At 33.8% G+C, this 27,641-nt stretch overlaps 1 protein-coding gene across 3 annotated transcripts in view; it reads right to left on the bottom strand.

Moving 5' to 3' along the window:
• Positions 1 to 14,667: 14,667 nt before the first annotated feature.
• Positions 14,668 to 27,641, bottom strand: part of LOC118182114 (nuclear pore membrane glycoprotein 210-like) — a 139,538-nt gene continuing 126,564 nt past the window's right edge. For all 3 annotated transcript variants that reach the window (XM_035351400.2, XM_035351401.2, XM_085808850.1), the window contains one exon: positions 14,668 to 14,790. In XM_035351400.2, coding sequence (XP_035207291.1) covers positions 14,749 to 14,790 — 42 coding nt within the window. In that variant the 3' untranslated portion in view covers positions 14,668 to 14,748. The remainder of the gene's footprint in view (positions 14,791 to 27,641) is intronic.

The raw sequence follows: 27,641 nt of genomic DNA, 5'->3' as shown, positions 1-27,641 counted from the left end.
GCCCAAAATAATCAACATTATTAAGCGGAAAAGAAAAAAAAACATCAATCATTACTTCTACATGGAAAGGAGATAGCAAACGAATACTCGAAAAGGTAAGTAATATTTCTAACGTTTTCTAACTTTAGATCAAGAGGAAATCGGCCGCTTCAAAAATCGATTGCAAAGTCTTTAAATACATCTGTAGCAACAATAAATAAAATAATAATTCAAAATTTACAACTTAAAAAAGCTAAAAAACTTAATATTCACTGGTTTTGTGGCTCAACGCAGAACAATTTTAGTACCCCGTATGAAAATTATTTATCAAGAGACAAATGGAAATACATTGGGATACTTTATGAAGGAAGAATTTACCTTAAAGACTGCAACAAAAAAAGGTCTATTTGTCATCGAAACGAAAAGAAAAAAAAAAGATAAATACCTGGTTCCGTCAATGCAAAGAAAGTTTCAGCAAGGGGTTTATGATTGTCACAGGAATCTCTTGCGTTGGGAAAATAAAACTAAGAAAAGTGGGGGGGGGGAAGTGTTAAAATCAACTCAAAGTACTATCAATAGAAAGTTTTATGTACGATAGTTACAGGAGAAATTCCATTTCTTTATCCTAATTACTTTTAAAAAGTAAAATTTCATCAAGACAAAGCGAAAGGTCATACTTCAGAAAGTACCACTGCGTTCCTTGAAAAACAAGACTGATACAGGTGTTGCATACATGCATTTTCAACGTATTGCTGCGAAGTTCCCCGATGTTTCACCTATGCACTATTGAACCTCTGATCTCTTGAAAAGAGCTCTTTCTAAGCGCAAACCTACCACTATTGATGGACGCTGGAAAGTAGTAAAAGAGTAATGTAAATCAATAACCCGGGAAATTTTACTATTACTATAGCCGTTGTATCGTGGATAATCAATATTACTGTAGCCCTTCTATAGTGGATAATAAATATTACCATAGCTCTTAGTTTGGAAGAACGCTATGAGATCGAACATTTAAAAATTATTAATTTATTATTAATAAATTACATTAATTTTAACGGCCTCGAAATCGTTTTAAAAATGTATAATCACCTTGTGTAATATTAATCTTATCAACCGTTTGTTTGGTGCAAGATGGGAAGGAGGTTTCCGCAGGTAGAACGAATTTTTATGATTGAGCATTACTTCGTTACGCATTTTATGGAAAGTCTGTTAAACAGACCTTCTCAAATGTTCCTGAATCTAACAAGACAATGATTGGTTTCGAGTTCCGTTTTGGTACCTACATTTCGAGTAAATAGATGCATTCATCATAAGAAACAATTTGTGCACACTCATGTGATAATTTTTTTTTTTTTTTTTTTTTTTTTTTTGCGTTGCCATCTTTTTCGCATTCTTTTTTGGTGATTTTAACATTTTATTCTTGATTTCGTCCATTTTGTACGAACTCAGAAGAGACTGGAAGCCATTTTGTTTCTTATGGTGAACTTTTCCAGTTTTAATTTCGAAACCAGATAACCAAGCGGAAAATCTTTTGTCTTCTTAGGTTCATGAATATTTGGAAAGGTCTTTTTAAAAGCTCCATAGCAACCCCATTGAGAAGATGATCAATTATAAAAATTCGTTCTGTTTGTAAAAAATTAAATTCCATCTAACACCAAACAAACGGTTTTTAAAGCTGACAGCTTAAACTGTAACTGAAATTTCAAATGACATATTCCTTCTAACCGTATAGGAATGTCATCCACTCAAACAATTTGACATTAATATACATTCTGAAATTTCCATAATTTTTGAAAGTTCGATGCACGCCACATTTTGATTCCTTAATATTTCTGTTTCCTTCCTCTCGTAGTAGGAACAACATTTAAATTGCGGTTGGAAACGTTTTACTATAACAATGTAGTATTCTCAAATCAAAGTGAAGGATTTTATTGTAAAAGTTATATTTAGCGAAAATTGAAAAGAAAATAGATAAGCTTCCAAAGCTACATTAGAAGCTATTTTTTAGTGCATAATGATAAGAATAATAAAAATCAATGTAATTTAATATATTTATACTACTGATGAAGGTAATGTGCGTTATAAGGGTGAATCTAAAATATCTGACAAAAATGTAAAGGCAGGTACAATGAACCAAAATAAGAAGATTTTGTAACGAAATGTGTGTTCGGAACTGATGCGTTAAGATAGTAGAGGGTGCTGTTGTGACTGTTAGATTGAAATCGGAGTGCTGGCGTAAATAATCATTCCCTGTGCAGATTTCTAGAGGTGTGTATCACTGCACAAAAGCAGACCTCGCCTAAAGGCTTTTATCTACAAGGTTGGCGATGGAAAGCGAAAAGTTGCTCAAAGGATGTACATATAACGATTCCCGCGTAAACAGTTGCGGAATCGACAAATGTTCGAGCGCATTAGCCAGAAGCTGTGCGAGATTTGATTTCAAAATTACCTCGATGTTTTTTTGCGGTCCACGGTGGATGGAAAGAATGTGGATCTGCTCCTTGGCCGTTACAATCACCAGATTTGACACGCACGGATTTTTTTTATGAGTACATATTAAGAGTATGATCTAAGAAATTTCTATCGAAGAAAATCCGATTGAATCTAATGAATATCTAGTGGTCGGTCAGACTGTCAGTGGCTTCTGCCTTAGTTTAGGATTGTTAAGGCGAAGTAACTCCAGGGCTCTCTGTCTGAGGGGAGGAATGCCTTCGTGGGGTCTTTTTAAATGAAACTGCCTCGTATCCACGTTACACATATATAAAAAAAAACCACGAAAACTCTCATGCACCTAGCCCATTCGTCGTACTTTGAGCCTGGCTCAAACTACCAGTGTTTACTGCTCGGCCGCTTTAGAACCTATAAGAAGGGAATAATCAAACAAGGGGCAACCACTGATCTTGAGCATGAAAATGCTATTTTTGGTGAGAAAATACGGAACGTGGACATTTAGCGGACAATATACTAGTTACTCATTTATCAAAATCCCCTTGTGCTTTCACACTCACATTTTGAATAATGAAAAATAACTTGGCTGAACGTCTGAAACGCTCGTAATTGATTTAGCCAAGTGGATTAGACTGAAACATTTAGAACTATATCAAAGTAATCGACAGCTATCTGCCTAAGGACAGGGATGCCTTTGTGAAGCACTTCTTAAGGAAATTTGACTTTTATTCTCGTTGCCCATGAGAAAAACCACAAAAACATTCATTCAACTGGCCCGCTCATAAAGAAGTGTCACTGTTTCATCGGTTTTATCTCCCCTCCGCTGGTGAGTACAGATCGGCTAAGACAACCGTTAGCTGGACTTAGTTTCAGGTCCTGTCGAATGGGCTGGCTGCATGGGTGTTTTAGTGGTTCCCCACACGTGTAATATGAATATCAGAAAGTTTCTCTTAAAAAGATCTCCACAAAAACATGCTTTCCTAGTAGAGCCTACATATGTTTTGCTAAAATCAAATAATCCATTTTACTCCACATATGTTCCGAATTTTAGTTACGAAGATAACATTTCCACAGAGGGGAGGGGGGATTACCTATTGAATCTGACCCGAAAGCAGTTCTTAGTTGCTCGACCATCAGATAAGTAACTGCCAGCGCGAATATTAATAGGACTGTGCTGATATATATAGACCAAGTGGTATAAAGCCCTTGAAAATAAAAATCCTCCTGCGTAGAGAGAAAATCATATCGTCAGCGTAGAGGCGTGTGACAAAAGTTCGCGGATATTTTATTATCTATAAACGCGAGTTTCATTTCGTAAACCTTCTGAAGATCAATAATAATTTTGCTCAAAAGTCGGAAAGGATAATGTACCAAATTTACAAATAAAATTATGATCATATGTAAAGAAATGGAAATTTCAGTTAAATAGAGCTTGACGATCGGTTCGTATGAGCTTTCTTCTTATTATTATACATTACACAAAAATTTATTCTTAATTTAACTAAAATATTTATCTGCCAGTTTTGATCGGTACAACTTCTTTTCAAACGGTTATTTGATTTTTAAATTCAAAATTAAACTTTATGACATGGGGTAAATATTTGCTCCCTTCTTATTCTCAAGTACCTTTTGTACATGTAGAAGAAAAATTTATTCCAAGTAATGATAGAGGTTAGAAGACATTTTACAGAAGTGCAGCGGTTAGTCAGCTGTAAAATCTATTCGAAATGCATCGGAGGAAGAAATTCAGAAAGAAATTATTCTTTACACGTATTGTCCTTGAGCGATTCATGAATATGTTTTTCAGATTTATGTCACTGTCTCGATCCTTTTTTTTTTTTTTTTTTTTTTTTTTTTAAGAGACTGACATTGCAATGTTAACTGCCGGTTGGATACTATGTGTGTGTTTGGTTTTTAAGAAGATGGAGATGACCAACTAATAAAACTAAAACGAAGAAAATCTACGCATTTAGACAGTAAACATTAGGATTATTTATATTCCATTCCACAAAGACAAATGTAAGAAGTATTAGCAGTTTTAAACCTGAACATTTCTTCTGAAGTAAAGTTTTGATTTAGATAACGCTTGTCTAGCATTTTCTGGACATGGGATTTTGATCAATGTGGATGCATTTTGGAGCATTTTTGACTGGCTATTTTGCTGTCCAGCGTAATTTCCGTCAGTCAGAAAAATAGAAATAGTATTTATATTAGCACTAAGTTTCATAATTCCGCTTTTGATAATCTACATAATTAGAGAAAGCTTTGTATTTATGCTGATTCATGTTGCTGGAATTTCTATTAAATTTTCCATTTGTAAACTACATATCTCTTCATGATGAGAGTACATATCTGCTCATGATGAGAGTACATATCTCTTCATGATGAAAGTTTAATAATCTGTAGTTAATTAAATTACATGATTAACATTTTTACTTACTTTTTAAACCATATAATTATTCTTTTTTGGCAAAAATTAACCGCGTAACAACCTCTATACTTTTCAATCCTTCTTTTGAAAGATACTCGCCACAAAAGGCTGATATTTACAAATTCACTTTGTACACTCCTTCTGCAGAACAACATCAGATGTCACGAGACATTTTTTATAAAATTTCCTGTCTTTAATTCAGTTTAAATGCTAATATTTCCGTAGTACTACTTGATACTATAGTGTTGCTGATAGGATGTGAATTCAATCAATCTTGTTTGATAAACATCTTGTTGAATGAATTTCAGACTAATATAATATTACATTCAGAAGCAGGGCCGTTACTAGCGGGGGTGAAACGCGTAAAAGTGCGCTGGCGGCCAAAATCGGGGGCGGCCGGACATTCGGGGGGGGCGATACCGCGTCTAAATATTTTTCATTCATTGTAAGTACTTGCCATATGTGTATTTTTTATACAATTTGTCATACGTAAGTACTTAGTGAGTAAGAAATCAATATTTTATTAATCATTGAGCATTTTTTTAAATTAGGGGGCGGTAATCTTAGGAAATTACGCGGGCAGCCAATGACCTAGGAATGGTTCTGCTCAGAAGCAAAACAATGATTCTGCTCAGAAGCAAAACAAATAAGAAAACTAGTACAAGAAAATGTCGACTTTCATGATCTGAAGGTTGGGTGTAAAATAACTGTTAATCTTGAGACCTGCATGCGACCCACATCTATCTTACAGTGCAGGGCGGTACCCGCTGCAATATTTTAACACCGCAAATTTTACGTCATTTTCAGTAATGAAGTTTTTTTGACATTTGGAAGTAGGTGCTTTTGTTTTCATTGTACAAAGAATCGCAAAATCGTGTCCTATTGAAATAGGAAATGTTACTAACCCAAGCGCTGTAATGTGTATAAAAAGGCACGTCTTTTTTTTTTTTTTTTTTTTTTTTTTTTTTTTTTTTTTTTTTAAGTACATAATTTCCTTGAATAATTATCATCTAATACATATAGGATTCGAAAAAGTGGCTTACAAGATTTATTTAGATAAATATTAATTTTATTCATTGTATATCCCAATCACGAAATTTCGCCTGTTTACGTCGATTACACTGTTTATGTTTCACATCATTTATGTTAACAGTATGTGTTTAAAATAGATCAATGTATTTGCAGCAAAATGAAATTCATAAACTTTCATGAGTTTTAATGTGCTAGTGTGTGCAGAGTGTTCACGGTATTCTCTGAAATTTAAATTAACTGGAGGCGTTTGTGTTTCGGTCTTTTTATCTTTCAGCAGCATATGAAGGAAGCTTGTATTTTCAATAAGTAACTAACATTTTGACCACGATAATTATTTTGGCATGAAAAGTGGTAGTTGCGTTTGCTGTGTGAAAATGAAATGGGAGGGGGCATGATTATTTGACATTATTTAGTGTACTAATAATTTTGATTTATTTAGACAACAAAAAATTTAAAATTTTCCTTTTTGTTTCATAGTATATGATGAATTTTTCAAATTTAATTTACATGCAGATCAGTTATTAATGGGCGTAAACGAAGTTTACTGGTTTAAATCTTACATTTAGGCAAAATTTAAATTTGATTGGATTGGGTTTTTCAGTTAATGAAAAACATACAACTGTTATCTGCTTATGAAAGGGGATACCTTCCTGGGGAAACTGACTCATACTTAACGTACCTGGTACTGGTACTATACCTGGTTTAAGATGCTTTACATCATAAGAAAAGAAAACTTAGACTCGAAATGCAGATTTAAAGTGTTTTAATTATGTCTCATGTTCCATGCTTTCCTACGCAGTTAAGGACTCACTATAAAGATATTTTCTGCCTCATCTCCCTGATAGTAAACAATGTGCGTAATTCCTAGTTTCTGCATAGTACTAAAGCCACTTATTAAAACTTTCATAAGCCTTCAGTCGAGAGCACCTACACCCTTTCCATTAAGAATGGTGCTTTTAAAGTCTAATGACTACATAAGAATGTACACTGTGCCAAAATAAATAAATAAATAAATAAAATAAAATAAAATAAAAGAGGGGGGGACAGTTCTATATCTCTCGTTCTACTGGGCTGATTGGCGAAATTCAGCTTGCGTTTTTCATGTCTCGAAAGCGAGAGTTAGGATATGTATTAGATTTATATACAGCATCGTTCTAATATAGGTATTTTGACACAAAATCGGACTTTTTCTGATATGACATGCCAATGTTTATCCATATTTCAATTCTACGACTCAAATTACGGCAAACTACCAAGTTCTGTAAAAATCGCACGAGTAGTTTTTAAAAATTTAGCCTTCAAAATTTTAGTTCCTCAATGTTAATTGAGTCTGGTATATATTTATTAATCTGCCTTTTTCTATTAAACTTATTTGATTCTTTCTTTCACATTTCGAAATTCAGGTTCATTCCCAAAAAATTCACCCATTTTTTATGAATTATTTTTAAAATTTGTATTTTAAAATAATTTTTACAAATTTTTCAAAAAAAATTTCATTATAATCTATAAACTTTTTATCATCATCTTAAAGTAGATGTATTTCTAAGCATACCTGCAAAAAATTGGTTTTTTATTCAAAATTTACGAAGATGTACTTGAACTTATATGTTGACACGTTTTTAAATTTGGCATATCTGTTGAAAGCGATAAAACATCAAATGTGGTTTAGGCACTTTGTTAAAATTATTTGAAAGTAGGAACGATGTGACTCCAGATTTTTCTGCTCATGCACAATGTAAAAAGGTAGGAAAGAGGTGCCTTTTTTTCCGCTCCGTAATAATGAAAGGGAAAGGAAAATAGGTTTCCATATATTAAAAAGTTCACCAAGTGAATTATTCTTGGCGCAAACTGAAAAAAAACGCGCCAAGATAAATTTTTGAATTTCTCAATACATTTCCCACCAAATTTTAAAAAATTTAATATATATTTAATATATATTGAGTCGTAAAATCGAAATATGGAAAAAATTTGGTATGTTATATCAGAAAAAGTCCGATTTTGTGTTAAAATACCTATGTTAGAACAATGCTACATATAAATCTATTATATATCTTAAGTCGCGCTTTCGAGACAGGAAAAACGCAATTTGAATTTTGTCAATAGGCCGAGTAGAACGGGAGATATAGAACTGTCCCATTTTTTTCCTCCCCTGCAGTGTACCTTGACAAAACCCTTTTTTCTTTGATGATATTTTGGTAAACAAATGTATAAATGAAAAGGATATTTTTAAAGTTTTCTTTCTTCCGAATTTCACATCAAGTCTTCCTATTTTGAAATAATAAATTATGTCCCATTTTGATTTTAAAAAGCATATATGTTTTTTTAGATCTACTTCTGTTCATTAAATCTATTATTAATATTTAAAAAATTATTTGCCTTTTCGTATCAATGAACCGGGAATTAAAATTTAACTTATTTTCATTCCCCCTCTGTAAATTTGCTGCAATGTTTTATAAATATTTACAGCGGCCCACCAGCGGCTGAGCGGTAAAGTCGCTGAACACTGGTAGTTCGGTCCGAGGTTCGAATCCCGCGAACAGGCTGGCTCCATGGGCGATTTCGTGGTTTTCCCCATGTGTAACGTGTATACGAGGCCATTTTCCCTTAGAAAGTCCTCCAAGAAGGCATCCCTCCCCTTAGGCAGATAGCCCTAGTGTGCTTTGGTTTTGTTTGTTTTTGGTTTGGTATTAAATATACCAAATCAAAACCAAATAAATATTTACAGCTGATGTGAAAGAGAAAGCCGAGTTAGGTTCGACTGTATATTATTCAAGAGTATGTATGAAAAAATATCTTCATAATTTATAAAAATTTAAAAAAACATTATTTAATTGAACCGTAATTGGAAATTAGAAGCCATGACTAATTTTAAAACAAATACTGTCATCATCAATTAAAGAAACTCGAATATTACATTGCATTACTCTAAGGAATATTGTTCCTTTTCGATGAGAAAGTATTCCATACAGTACTTTCTCACTTCTCTAATTCATGTGACTGTAAAATAATTAACGTTTCAAGGGTTTTCTATGAAAACCCAATTAAAATCTAAAGCATGAGTACATGCTGCATCTCGTCTTCCAAAACTTAATTGATTAGTCCTACTGATCCACGTAGATATAGTTAATGGCTCTTCTCCATTGAGAGGGAGAAGGAAAGTTATTTATATTTAATTTGTTAGAAAGGATAGGGGTTATTAGGAAACAGTCAAGCAGCTGAAAGTTGTTATTGAGTTATATTTAATAGTACTCACATGTAAAAGTTGTGTTGATGATAGCATAATATCATTCTGTTTCTGTAATGAAACCGAAATAAGTCGAATTATTTACATACATCCACCACAATGCTGAATTATTTTAATGATAAATTATTTGGTATTTTAAACACAAGGCGTGTTTCCTGCCCATATTTCAAATATATAAATCTTTATATTTCAGTTAATGAAGCTTTCGTTACTTAAATGTCAAACTCTTCTTGTACTTTCAGTTTTTTTAATGCGTCTCTGCGATGCTTGTGTTAAATTAAAGCGTTTAAATATTATTAAAAAAATATGCTGTGGACAACACATGATTTCCAGGTAGGGTACATTAAATCAAACACATTTCTTGCTGCGCTTCATTTAAACTTATTTCCACGAATTATTCTAACTTAATTAACCGATTCGCCAAGACAAGTTGAAAATGACATCAAATGTTGCAAATTTTAGAATTAAATATCTCTTTCAATTTTTCCAGTACAGGAGTCAAACTCCTAATGTTATTTTATCATAACGTGTGCAAAACTTTTCCAAATATTACAGAAACTGGGAGACCGTCTTAAAAGTTGGATTTCGTTATTTGTTAGTGTTTTTAATTTGAAATTGCCAAAATATTTTTTGTTGTTCAAAACACTTCTGTAATTGGAAGTATATGACTATATCAAATGTTTTCCAATACGCAGTACGGGTAAGGACTTTTAACCCTAGTAAAGGGTTTCGGTATATATATGTAATTTCACTTCAATGTTGCTTAAAACTTCAATGTTGCACGGGGCTAATTGTTTTTGAGTTATGCGAGATACATTCATATTTACGTACATACATTTGTGCCTTCGTACAGACTTCAAGAAGAAATCTGCTTTGAATGTATTTTAAATACATTTTTTAATCCGTTTTGGAAAAACACAACACGTACAGAAACAAATAGTACGTATTCTGTCCGTACATACAGATATCATGGAAAAAAATCGTCCATATAGATTCAGAAACAGTCAAAATGGATATTTCTGTTGAAATGTAATATTCGAAATTTTTCCCAATTACAATACTTCTTTTACTTCGTGCAAGGAAGTAAAACTAAAAGATAAATAAAATTTTAAAGGAACAGTTAAGCGTACTGTCTTCAAAAGGGAAATGAATAATCATGAATTTTGATCCTCTTTCTCCTATTAAAAAAGAGGAGAGGAGACGAATTTATTGTAGTTTATTACGATGGAAGGAAATTGCGGTATGCAGATTCAGTATTCTGCTATGTTAAAAAGGTTTACGAGACAACCACATCATGTGATTGAAACTCGCAGTAATTCAATTTTTCTGTCACAGGGTTCTAACATCCAGTCCACAGAAAAAATGTATGAAATGATATAATCTAGTACGCATAGTTCGTGTTATAATGTACATGGACTTGAAACATCTCCGATCACTCGGGGAGATGTAGCATTCTTAACAAAAAAGCTTGGATTTCTTTGATCAAAAACAAATTCCTGTTAGCCTCAACCATCTCATTTGCCAGATTTCTCATCTTCTGATTCCGATGTTTTCTCGTTTTAAGATGATTATAAAAGGTCAGTTATTTCGGAAAATTCGCAATAACCAATCTAAGATAGGTCGAGACGTTCTTCTAATGCTTTCAGGAATGTGAGAAGTCTTGAAGCCGATGTGTGTATTCGGATGAATGTTACTTCGAAGGTGACTAGAATATAACTTTAACATTTCAGACGCAGCTGCCCTACAATCTGCCCTACAAGTGTTATAGTAGATCAATGACCGGAGAAGAAAAATAAAATTTTAGAAACTAGCAAGAACTAATGGTACGATTTTGACATGTACCTGATAATTATATCAACAAACGGAAAACAAATAGGAAGCTGAGTAAATCAAAGCTTAAAATTAGGTTACTTAAATACGCCAAAGTATACAATGGCTGTATAAGGGAAGGGAATACCTTCGTGGAGGGTTTTCTAAGGAAAACTCTCAGTCCAGTTACGCACGAGATGAACTTCGAAAACCAACCATGCAACCAGCCCGTTCATCAGAGTACAAGTTTGAGTCCTTTACGAGTACAAAGATTCGGTGGTTTTAACCACTAGACCACTGCTGGCGCGCCAGGACTTAATTTTTAGGTTTATAGCAGATGCGAAAAAAGACTCATACTATATTGTAAATAGATATGGTTTGAGAATTGAGAGAGATAAAAAGTTCTACTCAAATTTAAACGAATGTTAAAGAAATACAATCACAGGGTTTGTTGGCCTCTTTGCCTGGAAAAGAATAGGTTCTAAATTCGATTCTCAGGAAACGTTAACTTTTGTTATCATCACTATTCGAATTTTCTCTTTATTCGTAAATAAAGTAATAGGCAGCCAGAGAACAATTGCACTCAAAAACCACTGAAAATGTTATAAGCATGAATGTTTATGGAAATCATAGAATTTGACTTTCTTTGGTAGCATAAACAACTATCAAAACCCTACCAGATTTAGAGCAAATTATCGTTGTATCTAAAATTAATGAAAGAGACTTGAAACCGTTAAAATAACCTTTTTATTAAATCAGAATTTTAACATAAAAACATTTGCCGTGCTAACAGAATCGACAACCACTTGTAGCGAAGTAACTTACAGTAACAGTTAAATTAAGCCTGGAAGACAACGTCTGCGCAAACGATTTTAACTGTAAGTTGGCTTAGAACTTCTCACCATGGTAAAAATTAAATGTCGGCAGCAATAACGCAAAGCCGAAGAATTACAAGCTTATCAGAGCTGGTAAAGCCTAGTAACGAGGCTTCGAGAGGCAGAAACACGCTCTGTATTACGATCCAAAACCTTCAACTTACATACTCTTTAACTGATTTGCATTTCTGGTGTGTAAACGGAAAAGGATAAGTTATAACAAAGGTCTAGTTCATAAGTACTGGTTAATTAAAATAATAATAATCCTACAAAATATTTAAACTCGTTTTCTATTTCTATTACAACAATAATGGTTTTCATTTATAGCTTTTATGGCTTTTAAGTAGTTCTTATTGAGAATCTGAGAAGCAGTTTTTAAGGTCAAAAGTATCTGATGTGAAAAGAAATAGTGACAATTTCAGCGTAAAACGTTAAATCGAAGATTAAGAATCTCTTGCCATATAAGATTTGCCACGCTTCAAATAATATTGATCATCAGAAAATCTTTTCAGTACTCTTCAGACCCAAATAAATCAAAAATATCCAGTAGTAAAAGATCTCGGCAACAAACTTGATAGAAATAGTCTGAAGAGCGAAAAGTTTTTAAGAAGTACCACATCTCCCACAGAATTCTTTTCGACTGAAGGCGATCATTCAGTTCATCTTCAGCGTTACATTATGTGCTGTTTACCAACGGTGTGCGAGATTTTCTCAATGAAATTGAAATTCAGCGCATTCAAGACTTTCTTTTTTAGGATTTATTTAATCAGATGAATAGTATGTAATTTGATCCTAAGGGTAGACTTAATTTCCGATGTATCTTCGATCGATTTAGACTATTATTTAATCAGATGAATAGTATGTAATTTGATCCTAAGGGTAGACTTAATATCCGATGTATCTTCGATCGATTTAGACTATTATTTCAAAGACTGCGACATTATGAATCTGTCCTTTTGATGTATGCTGTCTACATATCACTTTCTGTTAGGCATCTGAAGTGAAAGTTATTATTTTAAGCACTTTTGACAAACTCTACTTAGATTTTTATTTGTATGAAGATTATGTTGTATTTATTTGTACTCTGCTTAGATTATTTAGTACGAAGATACTGATGTAAATGATGTGATGAAATCGGCAATCTGACTACATAGGTTAAAGATCATTCTTACTAATGTCGAAAAAATATTTCTGTGAATAACTAAAAATAAAATTTGATAACCATTTCTAAGGTGAAAGGTTTTTCATTACAATTGTTTGCATAAATTATCTTACAGATCTTTCTTGTAACTTGCATAACTTGTTCTAGTTTGTTTTGAGTATAGTTTCTTGTTTTATGTAGTGAAATTCTATAGATAGTGGTCAAATCCCCCTCTGTTTAAAAGACATTTGGATTAGGGAAAAATTTGCTTTTACTATTTTAAGAAAATGTGTAATGACAATGCTTAAAATATATTGCTGGAACGTCATCTAATTTCTCGTAATTGTAAAGCATTAAATAAAAGATAATGGTAATGCATATTTTCCCTTAAATATTTACAGATATGTAATAAATGTAACCCCTTCAGAAATCAAATTTGCATTATATAGAAAGATGAGTTATAAGTAAGCCAAGATATTTGTATTAGAATAAACAAAGGATGAGTTATTTGAATATAACTAAGCACATGAAGACTGCCTAAAGAAAAGGCTGCTTTTGTGGAGGACTTTGTAAAGGAAATTGGCTCGTGTTCACGTTACATTTGGGGAAAACCATGAAACCTAGTCATGCGCAGCCAGCCTTTTCGCCTCGATTCAAGTCCGGGTCGAGCTATCATTATTTACTAGTCTTAATCACTCGGCCACTGCTTAAGTCCAGAATAAAGAAAGTAGAAAAGATATAAATTTTATAAGGGAAACAAAACTTTAAGAAGCATTTCATTTTATTACATATGTTTATATTTTTGTATAACTCTGTTTCACTTTATTTATATTAAGGACAAGGAGTAGAATTAACCATTTTGAATAATTTCGATAACTATCCATTTTGAACTCACCTGACAAGTCCTGAAACTCTCTAATAAACGTGATTAAACGTTTGCACGCTGTCAATGAATTTTTAGCCTCTAAGACATCACAAAAATTCTGCTCATTTCATTGCTGATCAATAGTCAGGTTTCTCAGAAGTGATATAAAATATTTCCTAGATAAAATTATTTATAAAATTGGGTCATTTTATACTAAGGTTTCAAGTTTCACAAAAGGGAAAGAGCAGTATTTAGTTATATATCTACCGCTAAAAAAAGAAGCTAGAAATGTAAATATTATTTAGATTTCGAAAGTTGTTAGAACGACTTTTTTCCGTTTACGAAAGGAAAAGGATAATTTCATTTAGTTATATATTTATCTATGCAGCTAGAAATACAACTATACATTTCTAAAACGTATGTAGAATTAATTTTTAATGCAGCATGTATAGTTTATGTTAGCTGAGTATATATGGTTTCAGGTTTCACAAAAGGAAAGAGTAGTATTTACTATACATCTACCACTAAGAAAAGAAGCTAGAAATGTAAATATTATTTAGATTTTGATAGTACTTAGAACTTTTTTCCCATTACAAAAGTAAAGGGATAATTTCATTTAGTTAAATATTTATCTATACACATATTTCACATTTCTAAAACATATGTACAATTAATTTTTAATGAAACTTTTTGCTGATGTTTTTGCTTTATAAAAAACGATGTATAGTTTGTTAGCTGAGTGGGTGTATGAAACAGAAATAATGCCCATCTTTTCTCATGTTAATCTTAGATATTTCAGTGAAGTAAATTACTGTTTTTAATGAAGAAATACAAACGAATCCCTCACTTTCCGTAAAATATTTTTAATGGAGAAATACAAAGGAGACACACTCTTTCCATAATTTTTATTAAATAAGTCAGGTATTATGCTTGACAAGTATCTCCGTCACATGCGCTTTCAACTTTCTGAAAGGGAAAAAAGTACGATTATTTGCCTAGAAAGGTAAAAATTTAATACAACACATACATAAGTTACATTAAAAATCGAAGGTAAATCAAAATGCGCTCTTATTAAAAAGAATTTTGTTTTGGAATTTATGAAAATTATTCAATATAAATAGAAAGCATACGATAATAACTCACTATTTTCGGACAGTTAGTAAAGTACAGTATATGCCAAAATATACAGTACTGAAACTCGCGCATCTTAAACACTTCTGTTCGCTTGTCGACCGTGTTCGCAGTAGTGAAAAGGAAGTTGTGCAATTGTTGTTGGAAATGGGTCTCTCGACGGAGGAAAAAGTATTCATAGTTCAGCATTACTTCCGCTCTTAAGGAAGCGATCGTGAAGGTGAACCGAGTTTGAAAGAGGTGGCAGAACAATTCCTAGAAGAGTTTTAATAAGACGGCACTAAGTAACATGGTTATGCTGTCTATTGTTCTGGTAGTGTACTGTTTCAACAGAAGGAGAAACCTGATCGACCAGTAACTGTTTCGATAAATGAGAATCACGCACATATTCTCCAGCAGGTGCTGTATTCGCCCCGGCGAAGTATACGACGAACGGCTTTGAAACTGAACGTCAGCAGTACGTCCGTTCAACGATTGTCTAAGGACATAGGTGGATTTCCGTACCGGATACAGATTGGACAACGCTTGACAGAACCAAGTATGCGAGCCAGGATGGAGTATAGTGCAACATTTTAGGCCATGGTGTACCAGGATGCAGATTTCTTGAAGAATGCGCAGTCCGACGAAAGTCACATTCACTTGAACGGCTACATCATTCGTCAGACAACTCGCTTCCCTGGTTTTGAGCGGCCAGATGTTATCGTCCAGAAACCTCTACATAGTTTACGTGTGACGATATGGTGTGCCATTGCCATCTCAGCACATGGTTTATTAGGTCTCTATTTCCTTGAAGATGAGGAAGGCAGTGATCTTACCGTCCCCCAAGAAGGCTACAGAGATTTAGTGATCGAGCCATTTCTTCAAGATTTGAGAAGGTTCTATCTTGCAAGTAACATTCACATGAATAGACAGTGGTACCAACAGGACAGCGTGACCAGCCATACCGCTCGACATCTCTAGCGATGCTTCAGGAAAACTTTCCAGGACGAATCATTTCACGTGGTACTGACTTCCCATACCCGTCCTATTCCCCCGATCTTACACTGCCTGATGCCTACTTGCGGGGAATGTTAAAGGAGGGTGTATTCAACTGTGAAGATCCACCAAGAACTGTGCCTGCATTACGTGAGCAAATCATCTCCTTTCGCAGGAGTCTGCAGCAACCTTTGTTTCAGGATATGTTTGAGAATCTGCGTGAACGATATAAACACTGTCTACAGCGAGGAGGTGAACACTTACATTACACATACCGTGGTAAATCAACACGCTAATAGTGTGTGTAAGTATGTGTGTAATGGTTATTTTAATTTCTTTCAGGAGGAATAAACTCAGTGACGAAAATAATGTAATTTTGTTCATCATTTCATTTCAGTACTGTATACTTTGGGGCATATCGTATTATGTAAAGAGATTTATCTGAAAAGATAGTTTCATAATTACGTTTTTTATTCAAGTCCTTGAGAATTCGTATTCGTGAGACGTAAATACTACCATAAGACTGTAGGTAATTTGGAAGTAGGAAAGATGAAAAATGAGCAACCGCCTTCGCCGGGAATCAAACCGCGGACCTCTGGTATACGCTCCCAGCGTGCAGACCACCACACCACGAAGGCATGTAGAGCAGACGGAAGAAATACCTTATATACTCTTCCTTTTAAAACGCGACTAGGGATTTTAGGGGGCGCAATCGCCAAATACTGGGTGTGGAGAATCATCATCCACAACCCTTTTAGTTCGGGCGCCACTGTAGAAACATTACCTCTGGAATACGCACCCAGCGTGCAGACCACCACACCACGAAGGTATGCCAAGAAGGCGGGGGGAGGGTAATACCTTATAAGATAAAATAAAAGATCGAGTAAAATAGAGAGATGAACTAAATGAAAGTATGGAATTTTTTAATAGAATTTAATACTTTCATTCGGTACATTTTACTTTTATTACATACAAAGGTAACTGAAATATCAAACAAACGAAATTTTTTTGGTTATTTGATCGCAAAAGAACACTCGAAAGTTACCTGATTGGGAGAAGAGATCCTTTCGAGGATGCCTTCCTAAAAGAGTTACGAGATTAGTTTGAAAATTTCACTAATCAATTGATTTTCTTTTGCCTATTCATAAGCACAAATATAACTAAGATACATCTCGTGTGAAGTTTCCACGGGTATAGAAAGAGATGTCGAAAATTTCTTCATAAATCTCAGATAATATTCACTACGCTGGTGAACAAACAGAATTTTTTTTTTTTTTTTTTTTCAGTTGCAGTATTGAAGTAGACTCCAGAGCAAAGTCGCAGATAAGTCTCTTGTTTCGTGCAGTATTAGGTTCTTTAGTAATACTAGAGATAAAATTTTTTCATTTTAAACAGCTACTTATCATCCAGGTAAACGTCTTTAATTGTACATTATTCTAACTTAAGTATAATTTATATATATATTATAAGCTGGAAAACGTGTAGTGATTTGGTTTACAAAGGAAGCATTATTTAATTGCCAGTTCTAGTCCTTCCTGTGGAAGCCTTACTTTGGGGCTTGCTGACTTTAGAAATAAGCATTGGAGCCACATACAGCCAGACAAATAATGTACTCAAAACTGATATAGTAACCAATTCTCTAGTAAGGAAAGACAACCGACACATCAAAAGAACTAGTAAATTGTAACATTTATATGAATTAAAGCATTTTCTTATGATTTGGAACCATTCTGTCATTTTGTCGTTTGATTAGCTCTTACCAAGATATAAATGAGGTACGAGTTTTTAAGAAAGCTTTCTTGAAAGTTTAGACAGATAGCCTCTGGCAGCGACGCTGACCGTAATACTATTCTCTCGGGCAGCACTACTAATTAGTATCCAGCGTCAGCCATTTTGCTAGCCGAAATCACTCTCGAATCTTAGCCAGCACTTGTTAGGCTGTTGCACTCTAGTCTCCAGCATCTAATTTTAAATTGCCATTTCTGTTAACTGATATCCCGCACGATGCGTAGATTTAAACTGTGAGTACAAGTAGTGCATTTGTTCAGCTTAAATTTTAAATTTAAAAAAAAGTTGTGTAAACCTTACCCTGTTGTTATTTACGTAGACGGGGCTGTAACACACTTGGCTACTTAGTAGGGATATTTATGTTAAATAAGGAGTGAAACCAACAAAATAAACATAGCTACCAATGCTAAATTATCTTTCACGTTTTTTTCCTCTTTTTATATATATGTTGGGGGGAGGGGTATGTAGAGAATTTTTACTCAATTTTTTTTACAACGCTATTAGCAAGAAATTTAAATCCACGATTATGAAAATATATATACACACAAAATGTAAATTTGATGATTCCTTTTCTTAAATCTCCCGAGGACATATTCGACGACAGGGAGAAGAATTTTGCTTGCTTTTAACTTCCATTCCAGCGTTTTGATCCATTCTGAAAACCATTAACTATTTCGATCTGCTTTGACTCTCTGATATTAATTAAGACACAATAACACGCCGAATAAATACTAATTCAGAAGTCAAACAACAAAAATCAGCGTTAATTTACAAAATTTTCACAGAACTAGTTTCGATGGTTTTACCGAACCATCATCTTCAGCTGCAAAACCGCAAATGAACAAGATAGGAAATAATGTTTAGATAAGATAAGAAAGCCTGTGAAAATTTTGTAAATTAACGCTGATTTTTGTTGTTTGACTTCTGAATTAGTCTCTGATATTATTTCATGCTCATATCCGCCCAGACAAACTCTGGAATATTTCTATCATTATAAAATATTAAAATAAGGCAAAATTTAATCTCAGATTTAAATTAAATGGTATATGCATTTTGAGGGACAGTCTTAGAACCTTATTCTTTGAAGAAAAGTATTCCACATACACTTCTCACAGCTGCATCGCCTTAAATACCAAAGGGCATAAGGAACTCCTTATTAAACAAAATAGAACAGCAAAACAAATTTTGTGGACATACTTTACTTTTGGAAAGTTTAACCGTACAGAGGTAACAAAATTCGAAACATTAGTAACGAAGCTAATTTAATGTTAACATCAGAAAGAAAAATTTGGAAGAAATATCAACAACTCGATTATGATTAAATAATACAATTTTACTTTTTTACTTTATACTTTTAAAAACATTTAAAAGCTTTCTGGTAACATTTTTGGCTCTTTTACTCTAATTTTAATACTTTTCCTTATTCAAAGTTATGTCATATCATTTTCAAGGATACGCAAGAAATGGATTTAAATATTATGAAATTTCTGAATATAATGTTTTTACGAAGTTGCCAAATATCTCTTCTTCCTGTTCCACAACTTTTGTTTCCAGTTCAACGCGTCTAATTTGCACTGAAGAGTCATTAGGTTTATCGAAGCAGAAGGCGTAAAAAATATACAGTTCCTCTGCTAGAACTCGAACTCCGGACCTTCCAACTGCTAGCTGCACGTGTTTTTTAATTATACCACAAAAGTATGCGCTAAGGAGAAAGAAAATACCTCACAACAGTACTTGAAATCCTATCCAGATGCATTTTAATCAAGTTATTATTGGCAGACGTGCTGGCTGGCATTAATTGCCTAGCCCAGCGGTTCTCAACCTTTTGACTAAAGCGAACCATCTAAACAAAAACTGAAAAACTTTAGTACCACCACTACATTTTACAATGATTATTTTTCAATTTCTCAATAGAAATATTGAAAAAAATATGTTTTTCCATTTGTACAACCTGTTAGCTATTTGTATTAAATATGCACACATAAAAAAATATTAGATTAAAAATTGGTTACCATTTTAATTATCAAAATTTAAGTTATAATACTTTAATTCTAAAATTTATTGTGAAATTTGAACCTGTTTAAGAGAGATCAATTTCTTTACGTCTGGGGCCCACCAGCGGCCGAGCGGTAAAGTCGCTGAACACTGGTAGTTCGGTCCGAGGTTCGAATCCCGCGAACGGGCTGGCTGTATGGGTGTTTTCGTGGTTTTTCCCATGTGTAACGTGTATACGAGCCAGTTTCCCTTAGAAAGTCCTCCACGAAAGGCATCCCTCCTCTTAGGCAGATAGCCCTAGTGTGCTTTGCCATAATTAAATACACCACACCACACCACACTTTACGTCTGGTCATATTTCACTTAGGTGTAACCGTAAATCTGGATCCACTTTTAATTTTGTTCTGTACTTTTTTTTCCGAGTATAACATGGAAGAAAATCCCTATTCACACATATAGGTTGCGCAAAAAGGGAATAAAAATTTAATAGCTTTATTTGAAATGCCTTTAGCTGTATCTGAGGGTTAATTATTATGCCCTGTTGTCGAGCGAACTAATGCATTGTTCCAGAAATGCAAGACGTTTCAAAACGAATATCATTCTCTTCTCCCTCCCTTTCCCTGCTTTTTCGATAAATGTGAGCTTTTTCCCTTCAAATTTCTCTCTTGCATAGAGACCCAGTTCGGATTTACAACTCTATAAATTTATTTATGTTATGCATTTGCTGGAACAGGATTTTATTTGTGCTTTTAATGTCAGCTATTGTAAAAAAATGAGGCAAATGGTCTGTTCCGGCAGTAGAACCACAAGTGATTGGTTGTTTCTAATTCATGTCTTGTTCAGGTGCTACAGTTAAGAGCAGATGCGGCTCTCTGGAAGCCTTATACGGAATTCGAAATTATCTTGGAATAAGATGAATGCATAGTACATAAAGCTATCTAGCCAGAGAGGAAAAAATACTCATATCTGTGAGAACAGCTCAGAAATTTTGGAGAGCTGCCAGTTTCTCCTGTTTTTTCTCTTTTGAAACGCAGCAACATCTCAAATCCCGGTATTAAAGCAAAGAGAATTAGACGAGACCTTCGCCTCTGCGCAATTTTTTCTCCCACCCGCTCTCTCTTAGTCCTCCTGCTAGATGTGGAAAGTGTCTATATAAAATGAGGATTTTCCATTCGTCGCTTAGCGTGTTAAAATATATCACCACTACGTGCGGAATAAAATCGAATTTAATTTTTAAAGAAAAAAAGTAGATAAAGTATTTCAGCTTGTTTTTCTGGATGTTAATCCCATCTCTAGATTCCTCGTTGATGCTGCAAAAAAAAAAAAAAAAAAAAAAAAAAAAATCTCCTTACGCATTCACTAGTCTATTTCTTCATGGTTATTACAGAAAGGTTGTGAGGTTTATTTTAATTAACACGTTATTTTCTTACGTTAAATATTTTCCTCACTTCTGTTTTTCGTCATCTTCACCAGTAATGCAAATTAAGGGAATTTAAACGACGAGAGAGACCTTAAATTGGCAACTTCAACCAAGAAGCTTGGTAACTCTCAGATTTTATTTGCGACGGTTGCGCTAATTGTTGGCGACTTTCAAGTTTCGACTTTTTGTAGTTACGATAGAAGATGTATCAGTATAGTAACCACATTTTCAGCCTAAAATTTGATTTTTTTTTGTTAATAATGTAAAACGTGTTATACATTAGCAAGCTGCAAAAAGTGGATCTAAAGATTCGATTAGCACTTTTGTATTTGAAACTTCAAGCCGAAGTACAAATAAATGTTTTATTTGTTTTTACGACTATTGTCATTATTTTATGTTATTGGACAGTAGGTTAAACATGGAATGAAAACTCGACTTTCAGTTTGGGATGACTGTTAGGGTGGGTTGTTAAGGTGTAACTCTGGAATGTTAGCCTCTAGCTCACTGTATGCAAAGCGCATAGCCGAAATTTTAAACTATCGTGAAATGGTTCCCCTTTTATGCAAACAAGCTAAGCAGTTTCTTCCTCTCCAAACACGAAATGCTTCCTTTCAAAATGAAAATTAGAAGGCATCTAATACTTTCTGTTAATGTTCGCTTATTCTAAGAATTACCTTCGAGAATATTTTCAGTAAATTAATCTCCTAAGTTTTATTTTCTTTCTTGAACGAATCTGGTATCTCTAAATTCGAAATACCTAGACAGTCGAAGATTTCTATGAATGAATAATTCTTAAATCCTGTTCTAAATTATTCAACTGTCTTCAAAACAGCATTTGTCAGCACATACATCGAGCGGCCAAAATATTAGACACCCCTTTTTTTACGTGGACCACTCTCTGCCAGTGACGTAACAGCCAAGTATTACTAATTTAAGGTAAGCTTATTTTGAGAAGAAATAGTTACTGCAGTTAGTATTAAAGTGGTTAAAACAAAATATTTGGATAACTTAATCTCGAACGAGGCCTAATAATGCATATGTGAAACAGCTAATGTTAGTAACGATTAGTATGAATCGTTCGCAGCAACAAAAGGGCAAGAATACGTAGAATTGTAGTTCAGTATAATATACATTTATCACAAAAAGCACGCAAAAGCACAACACTATGAACTTTGCAGTGGATGGATTTTAACACGAGGAGACCGTCAAAAATGCCTACGCTAGCATTGAAAAATGGAGAATCCCCATTGTTGCGCACTTACGCCATCAAAATTAGACTTTTGACGATTGACAAAATGTTGTTCGGTCCAATAAATCTCGTTTTCTGCTGTATCATGCAGATGACAGGGTCAGAGTATGGATCAAATAGAGCAGATTTGCGGACTTCATATGCCTAATGACAACTCTCCAGCCTGGGGAACTGGGAATATATTCTTGGAATACAGTGATTGCCTTGATATATCCCAAACTACTCTCAGCACCACATCTTAAATCAATATAATTGTCCATCATGTATACTCGTTCACCCTTTGAAGTTCCCTGGTGCAGATGGTCGCTTTCAACAAGAAATTAAATATAGTCAAATATATGACTCAGCTCAAAGTGTATGATCGCACAGTGATCTCAAACAGCATGATCCTGAGTTCAGATTGCTTCCATTATCAGTTCAGTCGCCGGATCTCTATCCTATTCAGCATGTGTCAGACGGAAGGGAAAGATCTTCAATGCCTGGAACCGTCACTATCCAATCTAAATGAACTTAGAGTTGTCATTATACCAACATAGGTAACATACCTTAGGAACGATATCAGCACCTTATTGAGTATGCCCAGAAGATGTGATCAACGTCAGAGTTTACTAATGCATTACTAGGGTGTATCTGTAATAATTTGGATACTCTGTGTACATGCCTTATGGTATTTTATAGTTGTGTACGTGTATTATTTCTATTCACATTTTTTTTATTATGCCATTTTTTTATTATTTATTATTTTTTTTTATTATTTTTTTATTATATAGTGTACTTTGTCGAAGCTTCACGTGCATGATGCATTATTATAACTTTAAAAACGACCTTCCCAAACATTTTGAACCTTTACATACATAATGTACTCGTTTTATCAAGTATTGCCACTGAGCGAAACATAATCTTAAATCTTCCATATAGCTTCGTGCGTGGTAATTCTCAAAGTGTTTCCTTTCGGTAAAATACAAGATTTTTAATTCGCCTTTCATTTTTAATCAATCGCTAAATTGTTATGAAGTTAAGCGAGTGAAAAACCAGCAGATTCATTTACTGTAATTAAATTTTTATTTCAATTCATATCGTTGATAAAAATCAAAACATGCATACTTTATTAGCCCAAAGGAGAGTTAGATCAGAAGGGCAATTAATTTCGTTTTGCCATTTTGCGTCGATTCATTATAAACGGCAAATCACTTTTGAAATTGTTGCCACCAAATATTATCGCCCATGTATTATATTTAAAGAAATTAAAGAATGAAGAATCTGCATAAATGTATGTATGTATGTATGTATGCATAGACTCCAACCTTCAGCAAACCTTGTCAGTAGTCAACGCGCGAACGACATTTTTACAACTTTGAAAATGTGCGCGTAGCGTATGTTGTAATTAACCATTCATTAATTTTAAATTAATAATTAATTGTAATCAATTTTATTACATTTAAAATCCATATACATATAAAACTGAATAATTAAAAATATACCTTGTAAATTATATGCACATTTAATTAGAAATTTTCTTTTAACTCCTCAAGCATTCACTAATAAAAAGTACTTCAAATCACTACTAATCATAGAAAAAATCAGAAGCTATAAATCATATCTTTATTCTGGATATGATTTCTACAGGGAAATAAAATTTAAATAACCAAGAATGATACATATAAGTATTAAACAAAATACGCATAATTTATGAATGCAAAGATTTATATGTAGCATGCTTAGCAAGCTTAAGTTCTGATTTTGAGAATGTTTTTTTATAACACAGTTCTTCATTTGCCTGCATATTTATTTTTTCAATCAAAACTGCTTCAAGAGTTTTAAGACCTAAATTTGGTCGAAATTCCGTCTGATTTTTTTTAACAATAGAAAAAATTCTTTCGCAAGCTGCATTTGAATGAGGTATTATTAAGACAGCAAGCATTACAGAAGGCAATATTTTGTATTTAATACACCCATTCATATTTTTTAATTTGGCAATTTCTCCCCATGCTATATCAATACGCAAATCCACAATTTCTTTCAAATCATCTACTTGATACATGGAAAATTCAATTTCTACTTGATTAAGACATTTTTCATCAATAATGGATGGAAAAGTATTCATCAAGTAAAGAACAGATGAAAATGAGACTTCAGTTCTCAAGTTGATGTCAGCAACTTCAGCATGTTTTAGAAATGGATCACTCAGTGGAAATTTATCAATTATATATGAACATGCAGTTACAAAAAAAGCTCGCACAGAATTGAAAAATGATTTCACTTCACTTTCATTCAACTTGGCATTTTTTAAATATAGTCTTGTTTCCGCACCAATCACTAAATTTTCATTTTCTTTTTGTTTACTATACTTCTGAAATGGAATAGACGTTAGAGTAACATCTTCATTTTCTTTAGAAATTACTGATGGTTTTACGAATCTAACAAATAAATTCATTAAAAGTTCAAAAAGTTCTCTTCTCAATTTATGTATATAAGGAGCTTGTTGTTGCAAATTAATATTTATCCGAAACAATGTAATATAATCCGAAACAGAAAGCGGTAGATTATGTTCAATTAAAAAACGAACAAAATAGCATTCGGCTTTTATAGGATCTGTTTCATCATCTTTTATTAAGAAATTTGTTATTTCTTTAGATTTTACGGTGCCAAGTTCTATATGCTTTTGAGAAAACACATGCCGTTTACAGTCATCTTTTCCGCTATGAGCAACTGAGAAGTCTTTGTTGCATACACTGCAGTGTGCGTGATTCACAGAAATTTCGGACGCTTTAATGCATGGAAATTCTGAAGAATATGAATCTTTAAACTTCTGCTTTGATAATTTTGGCTTCTTGGTTCGAGGCAGCATTATGATTAAAAATCTTTCACCTGATTCACAGTTCACAAGACACACGCTCAGCTCTCGCCGTAAACTACACAATGCAGCCGAATGCAGCCTAAACACGCATCAGCGAGGAACCTGAGAGACAGACAATCGGGTGGAACTATTGATAAGTCGTTAACGGTTGGAGTTACTGATCTACGATTGGCTAATTCTTCAAAACTAGGAACGCACTCAACACGTGATATATGATAACACGAGTATTCAGCCAATCATCGGATGAATTAGTTGGTTCCGTTTTGCGTACTGGTTCTCCTGCTCTTGTTTCTGTAAAATCCGTAGTTTTTTCCATACTTTTCGTAGCTCGTAATTTTTCATGAATTTCCGTAGAAACTACGGAGAATCCGTAGTAGTTGGGGTCTATGTGTATGTTGTGATAAAGCAACGGCACCTAGAGCCATCAAATTTTGAAAAACGCACGTATCCAGCCGAATATGGACATCTGGAAGCTTAAATTTTGAATTTGTTTTATCATCTCTTTCAAATTTTGTAAAGCATTTATAAGTTTTTAGTTAAGAAACTCAATGATTTCAAAGCGAGCAATGGCAACACTGTACGGTGGGGGGGGGGAATTATTTGCAGTTCCGCGAGACTGTGTATCGGAAATTCTAAAGATATGCTCTTTTAAATATTTTGCGATGTTGTTGTTGGATTGAATTTTATGGTTTAAGTGTGAAGAACATGATATTTAATAAATAAATATAAATGCTTTGATTTTAGTGGTTAGAAATTTTGCTATCTGAACATCTGCTTCCATGCAGTAATTTTCAGAAAAAATTGTAGAGGGATTTAAAGTCTTGAAATGTTTTTCCGTTTTATAAACCATTCAAGGAATCCAGAATAAATGCTAGATATGGGACAAGAAATAAAAATCATTATCTAATGGGATATAAGCCTCGTGTTCGCGATCTTAAATCTTGCTTGAAAATTTCTAGACAGAGGAAAAAAAAGGCTATATAATAAAGTTTAATCTCGATTTTTCTCAGGAAAGAAGTACTGCAGTCAGCGTTTCCATATCTATTCGTTAAAGAGCTAATGATCTATGAAACTGAAATAAATGGACTATGTTTCTGTTATTTGCCCACGTAAAATACCCAGAGTGTATTTTACGTAACCCAGGGTGGAATGATTGTCGTGGAATTGAGTAGTACTTTTGAGTTATGAATGAAGCTTTCTTGCTACTGTTGGCAAGTTTAACAGCCTTTAACTCAGTAAATCTAAACTTATGGGGTTATCACATACAGCTGCGCTGTAAGAAACTTTTAAGAGAAACGCGTTCCTCCCAGCATTAGTTTTAACGGAAAGTTTCTATCCGAAATAGTTGCAGTCCGCGATCTGTTGCGTGTAAGTAACCGGAACATTTTACGAGGCTAGGGAAAATGTTTCGCCAGCAGCTCTGTGTCACGCAGGAGAGGAAGAGGAGAATATACTTCGTGGAGGCCTTTGCGTAGAGCAACTAATCAGATTTGCTGCAAACAAAAAATCCCGAAAATATTCCTTTAGACGCGCAGTTGAGGGTAGCTAACAGGTGCAATAACGATATTTTAGTGAAAGGGGATCAATATATAGCAAGCATGGCATTAAACCTCCGAATACTGTATAACAAATGAGGCCTTTGCAATTGTGGCTGTTTTCAAAAAGAGCATTGAAAGTAAGGCTGGTCTAGGTAACAGGTATCAGCCGAAGTTCCATTGTATAACTGTTACTCAAACTATGACATCTGTATAAGATTCAACTTTTACAAAAAGTTCAAGGATGATGCCATCGGCAGATGACACTAATTTGAAATATGGGCTTGATAGTAAATCCATGTGAATTCCGAAGTATTTGTACACTTGTATTAGCCATTTCGATCCTACGAAGGATTCCTTTCTGAGGCGAAGCAGTTTCGAATGTTAAATTTAATTAACAAGACCTCAGACGATTAGAATCCGCCATGAACATCAAAGCTGTCAGTAACACTCAAATCTTGGTATGGATCTTCTGCACCACTCAAAAGGATGATGACCTCTCTTCTTACCTGAAACATTCCGTGCTGAATAACATGGGATGAAACAAATGTCAGAGAAACTGGGCCATTGTAATTTTGAAAAAATTCTAACTTCGTGTTTTACATTCTTCTTTTCTAATCTGAAAATTCCAATCGAGTTTCAAGACAGCTGCTTTGATCGACTAAAGTGATACACATACTGGCTAATAAGAAACGGATTTTAAATGCCATACATACCCAACATTGTTTCAGTTCTTGCAATGGTTTCCTAAATAAAAGTGTATTTCCAGTTTTTTGAATCATTGCCTAAAACTAGTTATACTAATTAATAAAAGAAATACTATCTAACGCAGTAGTTGATACATCACGGGCGTCTTGCCTGGTAGTT

The sequence above is a fragment of the Stegodyphus dumicola genome, chromosome X2 (assembly GCF_044657685.1).
Source record: "Stegodyphus dumicola isolate Sdum_Otavi_A_Nest chromosome X2, ASM4465768v1".
NCBI classification, from domain to species: Eukaryota; Metazoa; Arthropoda; class Arachnida; order Araneae; family Eresidae; genus Stegodyphus; species Stegodyphus dumicola.
This window is presented reverse-complemented; position numbering and strand designations above follow the sequence as displayed.